The 12,538-nt window shown below is 54.4% G+C and overlaps 4 protein-coding genes across 4 annotated transcripts; 1 reads left to right on the top strand and 3 right to left on the bottom strand.

The window, feature by feature from the left end:
- Nucleotides 1-959: 959 nt before the first annotated feature.
- Nucleotides 960-1,571, bottom strand: LRP88_10010 (ubiquitin-conjugating enzyme/RWD-like protein; the record flags this gene model as incomplete). The annotated part of the gene is made up of 3 exons (XM_083246483.1): nt 960-1,228; nt 1,285-1,444; nt 1,524-1,571. 3 exons carry the CDS (start codon nt 1,569-1,571, stop codon nt 960-962), a joined length of 477 nt encoding a protein of 158 aa, XP_083097596.1.
- Nucleotides 1,572-4,595: 3,024 nt separating this feature from the next.
- LRP88_10009 (calmodulin-dependent protein kinase CMK2) lies at nt 4,596-6,002 on the top strand (the record flags this gene model as incomplete). The annotated part of the gene is made up of 5 exons (XM_083246482.1): nt 4,596-4,666; nt 4,752-4,959; nt 5,054-5,210; nt 5,266-5,651; nt 5,706-6,002. 5 exons carry the CDS (start codon nt 4,596-4,598, stop codon nt 6,000-6,002), a joined length of 1,119 nt encoding a protein of 372 aa, XP_083097595.1.
- Nucleotides 6,003-6,625: 623 nt separating this feature from the next.
- Nucleotides 6,626-7,857, bottom strand: LRP88_10008 (uncharacterized protein; the record flags this gene model as incomplete). Its single annotated transcript, XM_083246481.1, has 2 exons — nt 6,626-7,513; nt 7,567-7,857. The coding sequence occupies 2 exons, from the start codon at nt 7,855-7,857 to the stop codon at nt 6,626-6,628; spliced, it is 1,179 nt and encodes a 392-aa protein (XP_083097594.1).
- A 2,640-nt stretch (nt 7,858-10,497) lies between these two features.
- Nucleotides 10,498-12,287, bottom strand: LRP88_10007 (histidine--tRNA ligase; the record flags this gene model as incomplete). Its single annotated transcript, XM_083246480.1, has 3 exons — nt 10,498-10,905; nt 10,972-12,173; nt 12,236-12,287. 3 exons carry the CDS (start codon nt 12,285-12,287, stop codon nt 10,498-10,500), a joined length of 1,662 nt encoding a protein of 553 aa, XP_083097593.1.
- Between the last annotated feature and the right edge of the window lie 251 nt (nt 12,288-12,538).

The following is a 12,538-nucleotide window of genomic DNA, read 5'->3' as shown; positions in this document are numbered from 1 at the left end:
ATGGAGTGAGCGGCGGATGGATATGGATGCGAGTTGATGGGATGGAGGTCCGCCGTTGGAGCTTCTATCCTGATGACGGCAATAAAGTGGGGAGCTTCCAGCCACTGCAGTCCTCGCTAGCGTCCACTGACCGGGACCTTCAGGCAGCCCCGATGGTGGGGCCGATAGCCGGAGATGATGCTTCATGTGAAGAACCTCCTTGCGACACCGCGTAGGTATTGAAATGGTTGTTGAATGAATTATATGGTTGAGAGGTTTATCCCAGTATTATCACGTATGGGTTTTAGTTACAGAAACATTTGACAAAATGCCAAACCTCAAGACTTAGTCTAAGGCCTACCCTGGGTCTATCTACACGGTCAACAACCATCAATCTAATTCTGTATGTGAGTTAAGAGATAGTGATAGTCTCACGTGTTCTGATGTTGATAAGAAAATATCCAAAAGGGCCCCAGGGCTTACCTTGTTCTGTGCCTGATAGAGGGGTTGTTGTCAAGCCCGGCATCTTTTGTTGGGCTCCCCTGTTCAATATTCCTGACAGCCCGTCCACAGCCACATAGCCAGTCAATCAACAAAACACAGTACCGGACGCTTCAGCATGCTATCGTAATGGCCTTGGAGCCTATTTATTCATTATATGGTCACAGTGCTTATGGGGCATCCGCTAGCTGCTTCTTCCTGATATCCATGCTCGATCAAGTCCTTTTCACCTGACGCACGGTAGGTAGGTTCGACGCTCATAGACAGCCCAGCCGGGCACGTATAAATCGGCTAAAATCTTCAAAAAAAAAAAAAAAAAACAGCCGTGTTCCATCAGTAAACGAAAATGCCATGCCTGGTGCCCTTGTCTCCGTCGTCACCGGTGGTCGTCCCAAACGCCAAAAGAATGCTGTGTAAATACCAAAGTCGGGACTTCGTCCGTTTTGCCCTCTGGGGGAGATATTCAACCCCTTTCCCCCCTACACGGTGTTATCGTGGTAAAGGAACTCGATATCGCGGGGCCGCAGCTTGTTGCCTCGTACAAAGTCCTCGTCACCGGGGGGCCGCTCGTTCTTGTCGTTGCTCGTCAGCATGCTCTGGATGCTCATGCAGACACTCTGGACACTCTGGACAGGGCTCCAGCCCTGCTGGCCGAGCAGATCAAGGCAGATGATGCCGTTGGAGTATATGTGCGGGTGCATGGGGATCGGACGGTCGGATCGTAAATCAAATGTGACTTCGGGGGGTTCTGGTTGAAATTAGCAGGGTGCTTGGTGTAGGAGCACGGAGGATCCGTAAGCGCACCTATGGGGTACATCTTGGGGAAGTGAAACTTGAGCCGGTAGGTATGGCCTTTGTAGAGGGGGTTCTCGTCGAGGACTTGGATATCGAGGTACCAGTCGCCGGCAACGCTGTCGTCACGGTCCAGCAGCTTGATGCCCGGAGGCAGACCGTCCTTGTGGATCTGCGGGGCGCCAGACGAGCAGCGTCAGTTCGGCTCCCAGTTGATCGGGCCAGGGAGGCAGAGGGAGGGGAGAACAAACCTTGCCCAGCTCCTTGACCAGGCGCCTGTCTCTTGTGGCTCCAGCCATGATTGACCGTTTGAGAATGTGCTCGGGGAGTCTGGGTATTGATTGATTCAGCGGGAAAGGCGTCGATGGCGATGATGTGCGGGTTGCAGGTGGGAGGATTTGTCGTCGGGCATGCTCTGTGGAACTGAGAATCAGAAACACCACCTGCTGGGAGGGGCCGCTTGCGGCGCTGCACCCACATTGGATGCCCCGGAGGTACCTTTACGACCTGGCAACAGCCTCAAAGCCTGTCGCTTCTGCGTGGCTTAGCGAGGCTAAACAGTTGGCGGCTAGTCTCTGCAAAGGCCTCGACTCTGGTTCTTTCGTTTGAAACGTCGTCCATGACTTGTTTGTACCGCCTTTTTCGCCAAAAGCTGCGTCCAGTCGCTGTCACCTGGTGATATCATTCAAGCAAGGACTCGACCCATAAATCCGATCGTGTTGTACTATTGGATGGCGTCGATCATAGAGGCATTCAGTGAGACGTCCTGATGTGACATCCATTCATTGTTTGGGCTCTCGCAACGCAAAATTACTTGCAACAGTTGATAACGTGCTTTGCATTCATGCGAGTAACATGCAACCGGCTGCACTTCCAAGGCCTTTGCCAGTATCTACTCTGACTCAGTATCTTCTCTGACTTCAAACAAGGCAATTCGCTGTCCCTGCAGACGCCAGCGGCAACCAACATGTTTGGGCCGTATGTGACGTGGTCGGCAGACTTCCCTGCTCTTTGGTTAGGCATATACACTAGGAACAAGACTGCATGCTTCTAGCCCAGATGATCATCAGAGTAACTAGAAGACACTAATCATGAAGGAATTTAGATTCGTCCTTATTGATTGTGTGCCAGGCGCAGCGACGTGGCAAGGTCTGAAGTCCCTATCCAGATATCGCCAGAATTGAGTTGTGGTGCATCTGAGCTCATTGCAGTCAAGCTTCCCTACTAAGAAGCAAGCATGAAGTTCCTGAAGAATGGCATCTATATTCCCATGTCCATGCGAGAGTGGGCTTACCGACCGCGAACAACACGACGCTTGTGTCGCCAGACCCTGGGCACTAGAGGCTAGGTAAGTATGAAGGCAGATGCAGCTGCAGGAAGTTCATGACAATAATATGTGGTGAAAACAGAAATTGTCTACGGGGTTTTAGACTTGCCGAAACGGGGCCTAACTACCTAAACACTCCCAAAGGTTTTCATCCGATCTTTCTAAGTGCGCATCAGACGAAATCACCGAACATATACAAACAAGAGCACATATGTAAGTCTTCAGCGCCCAAAGGACGCTCTGAAGATCAGGAGGTGAAGGGCCAACCTAACGACTGCACGTCTCAGTTGCCCTCGAGTCGCTTGTAATAATCTGCATTATCACAAAAAATCAAGCTCGATGATGTCCAAAGTGAGGCCTCAAGGGTAGCCAGGCCAGCATGGGTGTAGGATGCTCGATCGTCTTGTAACACTTACGAACCTAAGATGTGAAAGATGCTATTCATCACTATAGATGAACCTGGGATATGATATGAGTGTTCTGGGAGTTTTCGACTTGCGCGGGTGTTAAAACGCTGACTGTACTGGATGGGCAGTTCTATGCAAGTTCCGTGGTGCCTATTGGTAGATGTGCGTATGCGCTTACCCATGATCTTAGCCAACTGCGGGTAGATATCGCCAGGAGCAGTAAGCAGTCAAATAACAACTTGACTGATGCTGCGCTGGAGGGTTACCCAAAGACTAGGGAGTTCGTCGAAGACCTGGATATGTCTCGACGAGGCAACAAGTCTTCGATTGACTGAGGCCTCCATCAACATGGGATATTCGGAGTCATGAATAGCCATACCAAGCTAGACAGCCTCGTAGGGCTGGATCCGTCTGATGAGGCATTCCTCCTATCCCCAATTGGAAAAGACGCAGGAGGTGAGCAAGGAACTCGGCATCTCCATCCATAGGATTGTACGAGTGTCGGTTGGGTCAAGGGCTTGCGAACCTGGAAAGACAAGGTGCTCAGCCACACGGCGTTTCGCGAGAAAATGGATCCATTGCCATCTCGAAGCGGACCCTCTCAGGTTTCCATATTTTTTTTTCACATGATGAATACGGAGGGGCCAACAAGGAGGAGACAACTCTCTGGAGGTTGCCGGAATACTTCATTGGCAGATTGGATGGCAGACAATCTGACATGGCGCGCTCAGCCTCTCCGTGCAACGGATCGTTCGTTTCGCGGCTGCATTTGCGGCTGACTGAGCCACAGGCGTAACTGGCTCAGCCTGACGCATCCATCCATCCATCCACATACCAGGAGCGGGCTGGGATGATGGATGGAGTGAACGGGATGGAGTGCATCCCGAGAATCCTTGGATGGAGGTGCGGTCGCCCCGCCAGGACCGTCTATGGATGACCGGTTCAGGGGGCGCTAGTGCTAAAGTCCCCTAACATAACAACGGGAAAATGGTGCGCAAGGCACCTAAACTTTGCTGACGACAAGCAGCCCCAGCCCAGTGGGCGTCCATCCATCCACTGGGAGGGGAGGCCGCTGCAGGGAGTCCGAGCAGGTCCATTCAGTTCAGCTCAGCTGTCGCAAGCTAATTAACAAGGACCTCCCATCCTCACCCATTGTCGTCTCGTCCCCTCCAGCTCCACGCCCGTCGATATCCATCCATCCATCTCACCTACTTAGGTACTCTCCCTCCTCCCTCATCCCCAAGGCTTCGTCGCCCTCCCCTTGGACTCTCCCAACTCCATTGTCGCACGGCAGAGCGCCTCAGCTCCGGATACCGACATCGCATCAGCTTACGGGCTCGCCGTTGCTCCCGTTGTATCTTTTTTTTCAATCACCAAAAGCCCAACGGGAACTGGACGCTACCCCGCCATAAGTGCCACCATGAGCTGTAAGTTGCGACTATCCGCAGCCTCATTCCTCTCCCCGCTTTGGCGCCGTCAGCTTCTCTTCTTGTCCCGCCTCTCTTGCGCTCGACATCGTGTCCTTGTGCTGGCAGTTTGGGCCTCGTCGTCGCTGTTCCTTCACACACCTTCTGATCCATTTGCTGACCATGGCTTCCACCTCGATAGTCGCAGGCATGCTGAACCGGCTTCACGGCCAACCCGAGAGCTACGATAAGAAGTACGCAACCCGAATTACCCTCCCTCGCTCCACCCGAGTCCAGATCCAGATCCAGCAGACCCTAACAAACAATCTTTGCGTATAGGGCCAAATACAGATTCGGTCGAACCCTCGGTGCTGGAACATATGGTGTCGTTCGTGAGGCTGATGGCCCCACGGGCAAGGTGGCCGTCAAGATTATCCTGAAGCGAAATGTCAAGGGTAACGAGCAGATGGTCTACGACGAGCTCGAGATGCTCCAGAAGCTCAAGCATCCTCACATTGTCAAGTTTGTCGACTGGTTCGAGTCGAGGGTAAGCTCCCCTCCCCTCCACTGCGCTGCGCTGCCACCTTGGGCACGTACCCCTCGTTCACCCACATCGAAGCTTACCCACCTTTGTTTTGCAGGACAAGTTCTATATTGTCACACAGCTCGCGACCGGCGGTGAGCTCTTCGATCGTATTTGCGAGCAGGGCAAGTTCACCGAGAAGGATGCCGCCGAAACTATCAAGCAGGTTCTGCTTGCAGTCGATTTCCTGCACAAGAACCAGATCGTCCACAGAGGTACAGTGATGCGGGGCAACCATGCTGTACCGCACCAACTGACGCGGCTCAATAGATCTCAAGCCCGAGAACCTGCTCTACCTGAGCAGGGACCCCGACTCCGATCTCGTCCTTGCTGATTTCGGCATCGCCAAGATGCTCGATGGCAAGGGCGAGTCCCTCAAGACTATGGCAGGCTCTTTCGGCTATGCCGCCCCCGAAGTGATGCGCAAGGAGGGTCACGGCAAGCCGGTTGATATGTGGTCCATGGGTGTCATCACCTACACCCTGCTCTGCGGCTACTCTCCCTTCCGAAGCGAAAACCTTCAGGACCTGATCAGAGAGTGCACCGATGGCTCTGTCGTTTTCCACGAGCGATACTGGAAGGATGTCAGTAACGACGCCAAGGACTTCATCCTGCACTTGATCAACCCCGACCCCGATCAGCGCTGGACTAGCGAGGTAAGATGACGCACGTAGGCTGTGGAAGATAAGACGGCTGACTTTACCATACAGGAAGCCTTGGGCCACATCTGGCTCAGCGGCAAGAACGCCACCGACCACAACCTGTTGCCCGAGATCAAGTCGTTCCGCGCGAGAAGCCGCTTCAGGCGCATCATCGAGAAGATCAAGCTCCAGGCCCGAATCCAGAAGCTCAGGGAGCAAGAGGAGGATCCCGAGAACTCGGATCTGTCGGCCATTTTCAGCGAGGTCGCCAGAGCCAAGCTTGCCGACGACAAGGAGGAGAAGGAGGTGTTGCGTGTCACCGAGGAGGTCCAGAAGGAAGCCAAGCGCCGCAGCTTCCAGGCTTAAAGAGAATCATTGCATTTACAAACTACGGGCGAAAGGCCATGCGGCTGCATGTCATCAGCCGGATATTGAAGGGATTTTGGGTCTATAGTTGATGCCGCCGAAACGGGCTGGTATGAGCCCGCTCGAGAGAGGTTGGGGTCAGCAAGATGAGATGGATAGGAAGAGGCAGGTCATTACAAGTGATCATATCGTGTCGATTTGATTGGAAGCGTTTTGATTTCAGGCAATGCTTTGAAAAAGGTGACAATAAGGAGGTGGTGAAATCAAGTCATTCATCTTTTGAATCCGTTACTCGTTGTTCTCTATATGGAAGTGGTATCGTTAAAGCAACCAACTACTCGCCCAATTCCTGCTGCCCTCAAGATCCAGTCTTTTCTGATGGGTACAACTAATCCTTTTTTGATAAAGATCCAGTCTTTTCTTGCCGAGCAGGTACCTATACATCCTACCCTCCAATCCGACGCTCGTTTTCCGCCATATTTCTGCAATTCTTCCTCGTGATATCGTTGAACTCTTTTTACATACACACATACATACATACATGATTGAATAGAACAAGAACTGTAACCTCCAAGACCTTATCAACACCGAAAAACATCGGAGAACTGATGTGGTGGACAAACTCAATCTACCAGGTCCGCCACGGCGCTCTCGCGAAGCTCCTCATAGCGCCGTGCATCGAACCGCTTGCGTTCCCACCCTTTGGCCCGCAGCCGCTCTATGCGGGCCTGCAGTTCCGGTGAGCGGCCCGCATCGATGGAAGGATGCACAGGATGCACCACCATAACGGAAACAGGAGATGGTGGCACTGCCTCTTGAGCGACTATCTCAAGAAGCTCTGACTCAATAAAGGTCAGATGCCGAAAGACCTGTCGCTGCAGGCTGGTCAGAAGAGCGCTGTAGCGATGCACCGAGCGCGCGTGGCGGAAGGGGTCGAGTTCAGAGTCGGAATAGGAGACGGACTCGGCCGGGGCAGAGCGTGGGGTGAGGCATGATCGGGGGAGAGGGGCCGAGGGCCGGATGGGTGCCGGCATGACGGAAGACTCGGCGTCAAGGGGATCGGGCGACGCTGAGCGGACGGATCCCAGCAAGCTGCCGAGGCCTAGGGTCGGCGAGTCGGGGCGCTCGAGGAGTTCGATGGGCACTTCACTAAAAGTCACACGCTTCTTGCGCTTGGGGCGAGGTGTGTCCTGGATCGACGAGATAGAGGAGGCCGGGGAGGCCCCGTGGGATGAGGTCCATGTCGACGAGGCATAGGAGCTGACTGAGCTGTCGGCGGAGTGAAGACTGGGGAGGGTGGTGGTAGTGCCAGAGGGTCTGCGGAGGAGGGCTGGACCGACAGCTGAGTCGGCAGCGTTGATGAGGGTGGAAGCGCGTTGGTAATGATCACGGGCCTGGTGAAGGAGGGAAGTGCGTGTTGCAGAGCCTTGGTTGAGAGCACGGGCGAGCATCTCCAAAGAGCTGGCCGCGTAGAAGTGAAGGTAGATGAGATAGGCAGGCTCAATGACACTCTGCGTGATGTTAGTCGTCTATATGGTGATGATTAATCTCAACAGTGACTTACAGAGTCCTTGATGTTATCCAAGATCTCACAACATCGCGTCGCACAAGGACGGTAGCGGCGGTTGAGATACTCCCTCTTGACGTCGGCGATAGCCTTGGACCATTCATCGGAAGTGAGCGGCATGCCATGTAGCGACTCCAAGAGCGACTGAGGGAGGTAGTCGGGCGACTTGGCCTCGGCAGCCGAGGCGCGACAAGACTCCTGGCGCATTGACATGGGCAGCGAGGTAGATCGGGATGGCCAGGTCGGAGTGGTGGCTGGAGGGATTGCGTGAGGCAACAGAGCAGCCATGACGGTGAGTGATATCCTACACAAGAGCAGGAAGAGGGCTCGTATCCGGGGCTTGGAGGTCGAGACCTAGAGGTAGAAGTGGAGGCAGAGGCTGTTCCGGGGGGCGTTGCGATATAAGAGTCCGGACTGAGGGCGGCGGCGCGCGTGGCGTGGCGAAGGTTTGTGTGGCCAATATGCCAATATGTTGTTGCCCGTGATGGGTACAGTAGGTGGTTTGTCAATCCTTTCAGCTCTTCGTGGGTCGATCCTATGGGGGGATAGATGACTGGGGACCTGATGGGTAGGACAGAGTCTAAAGGTCTGTGGCGTGCCAGATGTCTCTGCTTAGGCACCCGTCTCTCGGGGCAAGGAGGGGAGGGAGGAATCCGCGTCTGAGTCGTCCGGCGGGCTGATTGGTGAGACAATGTGTCAATAAAGGGCGGCGACACAAGGTGTAAGTGAGAGCAGGAGGTTGCGAGAGGGCCGGGCCGAGATTGAGTGCGCGTTGTTGCGTCAAGAACCAGAGAGGAGAAGCAACGAGTCTGGTCGGCTGATGAGCGGGCAGAGATGAATTTCTGAGAAAAAAAGTCGATCTGTGCGGCCAAGGTGGTTGCGGGTAGTTAAAGAGATGACAATGGAATTCATACACATCCGAAAGCGGTTGGTGTTGAGTATAGGAGCGCCACTTGAGCGAGCCATCTAGCCAGTCCAAAAGTTGACCAGGTGATGAGTACAAACCAAATACTTCTAGCGTCGATACCACTCTGTCGTCGGGAATACCGATCTCTGGGGAACGAAGATCGCTCTTGGGCTTGGTCTCGTCCTTGTGTCAGCGGCGCCGAGCTCTTGGCTGGTTGCTGGGTGGTGTTGCGACTTTGTCGTGATGACGATGATGAATCGTTTGTTGGTGTAAGTGAAGGCGTAGCGGAAATGAGGGTGAGGAGAGAGGAACACTGGAAATGAAAGGATTTCTCTGAGCCTGTGGATTCGAACAAAAGAAGGTCAGGATTCAGGTCGAGATGCCATGAATCCAGGTTGTCGTACGTTGGCCGTCGAGCAGGCAAGCAGACTAACACAAAGACATGGATACAATAGCCAGACACCACACACACCACGCTCTCACGGGCACACACACACAAAGCCGATGATGACAAGTTTAGCCTCTGTTTTCTATCCTCACTCGAGGGAGAAAAGTCGGTCTTATCTTTCTCTCAGTTGTGCCCCATCCGACGTGTCGGGTTCAAAGAGAGACACCGCTGCAAGGGATTTTGCACACTAGTTTCCTTTCCCCTGCTCCGATGGGGAACACCATAGCTAGCAAGTCTCGCATGAAAAAAAGGAAGGCGATCAAAAGAAAAACCCACGATCTTGCGGAGCTCGACTGGTCCGGCTAGGGCCTAGGTGCGGCGCCGGCCTTCCGAGAGATCATCCTGACCCTCCTCTCCCCGCTGCCCGCCGCCCGTACCCGGCAGACCCACGCTTCGCCTGAGCCCGTCCTTGTCTCCAGGTGGGTTTTTTGCTCTCCCTCTCCTCGGGCTTGGGCCGGCACTTGCATCAGGAAGAAGAAAAGAGCCCCTGGAGTTGGAGGTCGGTGAGCCTTGAGGATTGGCGGTGACGTAGAGGGAGGTGGAACTCTCTGGACCAAGGGAGAAGAGAGCAGAATGACGGAATAGCGGACAATAACGAACAAAGAGAATAGACCTTATGTTGATCTGCTCTCGCCATCGGTCCCGCGAAGGGTGGTGTAACAAGACGAAACGCCAACCTGTCGGCTCCAGGTGGTCGGGATGGCCACGGGCAACCCCAATAGCCAAGGTTCAGTTCCCAAGCCTATTGAGGACAGAGCTTTGTGGCACGGACAGCGCGGGACAGTGACACGAGAGAAAACACACGGCTCATCCCGCTCGACGGTTGTAGTTGCGGTTGCAATTGCAACTCCCTTGCCCAGCATCGGTGCGTGCCCTTCATCTCGTTCGAGCTGGATCTTCGGGTATAACTGCTGCCAGAGGCGCACAACTTCCATGGGACCTGCGTCTCGGTTAACATGAGCCTCAATCCGCCAAGTGTCCATCACGCGCGCTCCCCGCCTCTTGTTTTCGGGGTCTCCATCAAGCCCTCATCGCTCGAGAACGTCGGATGGGACCGTGGGCTGGGGGCTGGGGGGCTGGGCGCGGAACGTTCTGTACCGCATTGGGCTGGCTGGCTGGCCATCTGAGGATGCCCACGCGTCTTGGTGTCTCCCTCCTGCCTGGGAGACGCGATCAGAAGCCCCATCGTTGGAGGCTCTATGCTTTTTATCACAGACTGAGACCTTGAAGCCTCGCTTGGTCGATCAAACAAGCAAACCCCTCTCTGTCGCAGGGAGAAACTGGAGTGGCGACGCTAGGTTAAGAATGGATGCCACGGCACGACGTTATTGATAGCGCATCACGGAATAACCTCTCTTTCCGATGCGGAGGACTCGGCAGAGGCAGGTCCAGACAGAACAGGTACTTACCCAGATAGTATTGAGGTGAGATCCTTCCTTTCCTTCCATTTTATCAACAACCCCATAGACTCCTCTAGACTGGCTGTTTACCTCCATCTATCAAATAACACAGAACGCCTTGACTATCAATTCTTGACCATCATTTCAACTGTTTTTATTTCATCACGTCAAGCCTATGCGACGGGATTTGTAGGAGTTTGCTCCTCTGCCGCAGGGCTTGCCTCAGGGGCGGCAGCTTCAGGAGCGGCAGCCTCGGGTTGGGCCTCGGTCTTCTTCTCTCCATCCTTTACCTCGTCACCCTTGATGCCGTGGACAACTCGCAGACCTTCAGCTTGTCTTGTCAGGTGGTCTAGCTCTCGCTTTCGCTGGAGTCGGACCTTGACCTCCTTGGCCATATCTGCGAGATCCACAAGGATACCCTCCTTTTCGGGGTGACCATCCTGGAGTCCCATCTCCTTGATCTTGACCTTGCCTGACGCAACCTCATCATCTCCAAGGAAAATGGCAAATGGGACACCGTTGGCCTCAGCCGCCTTGAACTGCGCTGGCAGCTTGGGCTTCACCTTGTAGAGGAACTCGGCCTGGATAACCATGTTAGTACTTCGCTTTTGCTCACAAATTGTGAGTCATGGGTATCATCAACCAACCTTGATGCCAGCCTCCCAGAGCTTTGTGCAAACCGACATGCGCTCCTTCAAGAAGCCCTTGCCAAAAGCCATGACGTAGACATCGACATCGTTGCCACGGACAGCCGAGTTCTTCTCGGCCGCCATCCTGGCCTTGGTAATGGAAAAGATTCGGTCAACACCGAACGAAATGCCGACGCAAGGGATCTGGTTCTTGCCAGAGAACATGCCGACAAGGTTGTCGTAGCGGCCACCAGCAGCAACACTGCCTACACCGACTGTCGGGTCGCCGGAACGGTCATCGTCGTCGGATCCCTTCTTGCCCTTCTTTTTCGAGGGCTTGGGGGCCTCATCCTCGTGGCCGGGCGCCACTTGGGGAGCAGAACCCTCTGTGACGACCTCATAGATAAGGCCGGTGTAATAATCAAGACCACGGGCCAAGCTGAGATCGAAGGATACCCGGTCCAGCACGTTGAAAGCCTCGAGGTACTCGAAGAGCAGAGCAAGATCTGCCATGCCCTTCTTCATCGACTCGTTGGCTGCCAGGCTCTCGTTGTTCTGGAGCTTCTCGAGGAGGTCCTGCTTGCCCTTGAGAATAACCCACTCGCCAATTCGGTCAGCCACCTCGCCGTCAAGGCCCTTCTCTTCGGTCATCTCCTTGCGAACATCGGCCCATGGCAGCTTGTCCAGCTTGTCGACAGCCGAGGAGATAGTGCGAATCTTGTCTTCAGGGACACCGCAGACCTGGAAAATGCCGTCGAGAATCTTGCGGTGGTTCATCTTGATCGTGTAGGCGCCGTTCCAACCAAGTCCCTCAAACACCTCAGAGATGATGCGAATAACCTCGGCGTCGGGCAGCATAGCGTCGTAGGTGCCGGCAATATCGAAATCGCACTGGTAAAACTCCCGCATTCGACCCTTGGTCATGGCAGGCTGATCTCTGCGGTAGACCTTGGCAATGTGATATCGCTTGATGTTCTGGATGTCCTTGTTCATGGCGAGGAAACGGGCGAAGGGGACGGTCAAGTCGTATCGGAGAGAGCAGATCTCGCCGCCCTGATCGGCGAGGTCGTAGATGAGCTTGCTGTCCTCGCCATACTTGCCGGCGAGGATTTCTCTGAGCTCGAAGACGGGGGTATCGATGGTGACTCCGCCGTGGCGCTTGAAGACTTGGGTGATGGTGTTGAAGATGTGGTCACGGATGACCATATCCTTGCCCTCCCCTCCGCGCAGTGTCAGGACTTGCGATTCGCGGTCGGATGTATAATGGAGGGGACAAACTCACAGTCTTTTGTGCCCTTGGGGGTCTTGAGCTCAAACTTGTTCTTGGGCGCCATATTGTGTGGTTGTTGGGATCTCGTGGGACGCGGGGCAGTGGTGGAGGAAGAGGAAGAAGAGTGGCGGGGCTGAGAAAAGCCTTTGATGGAGGGGCCCAGGCCGTTGACGGACGGACGAGGACGGCGGCCCAGACAGGAAGGAGGGCCGTGAGAGGATAGATATGAAACAGAAGAAGCAGCGGCAATAGATGTCAATGGCCGTGTAAGGTAACAAGACGCAGTTGAGGACGCCAATGTTGATCTGGCCAGAG

Source organism: Fusarium phalaenopsidis (assembly GCF_050370095.1).
Source record: "Fusarium phalaenopsidis strain FUZ10S chromosome Unknown contig_32304, whole genome shotgun sequence".
Classification (NCBI taxonomy): Eukaryota; Fungi; Ascomycota; class Sordariomycetes; order Hypocreales; family Nectriaceae; genus Fusarium; species Fusarium phalaenopsidis.
The sequence above is the reverse complement of the archived record's forward strand: the minus strand, read 5'-3'. Positions and strand labels throughout refer to the sequence as shown.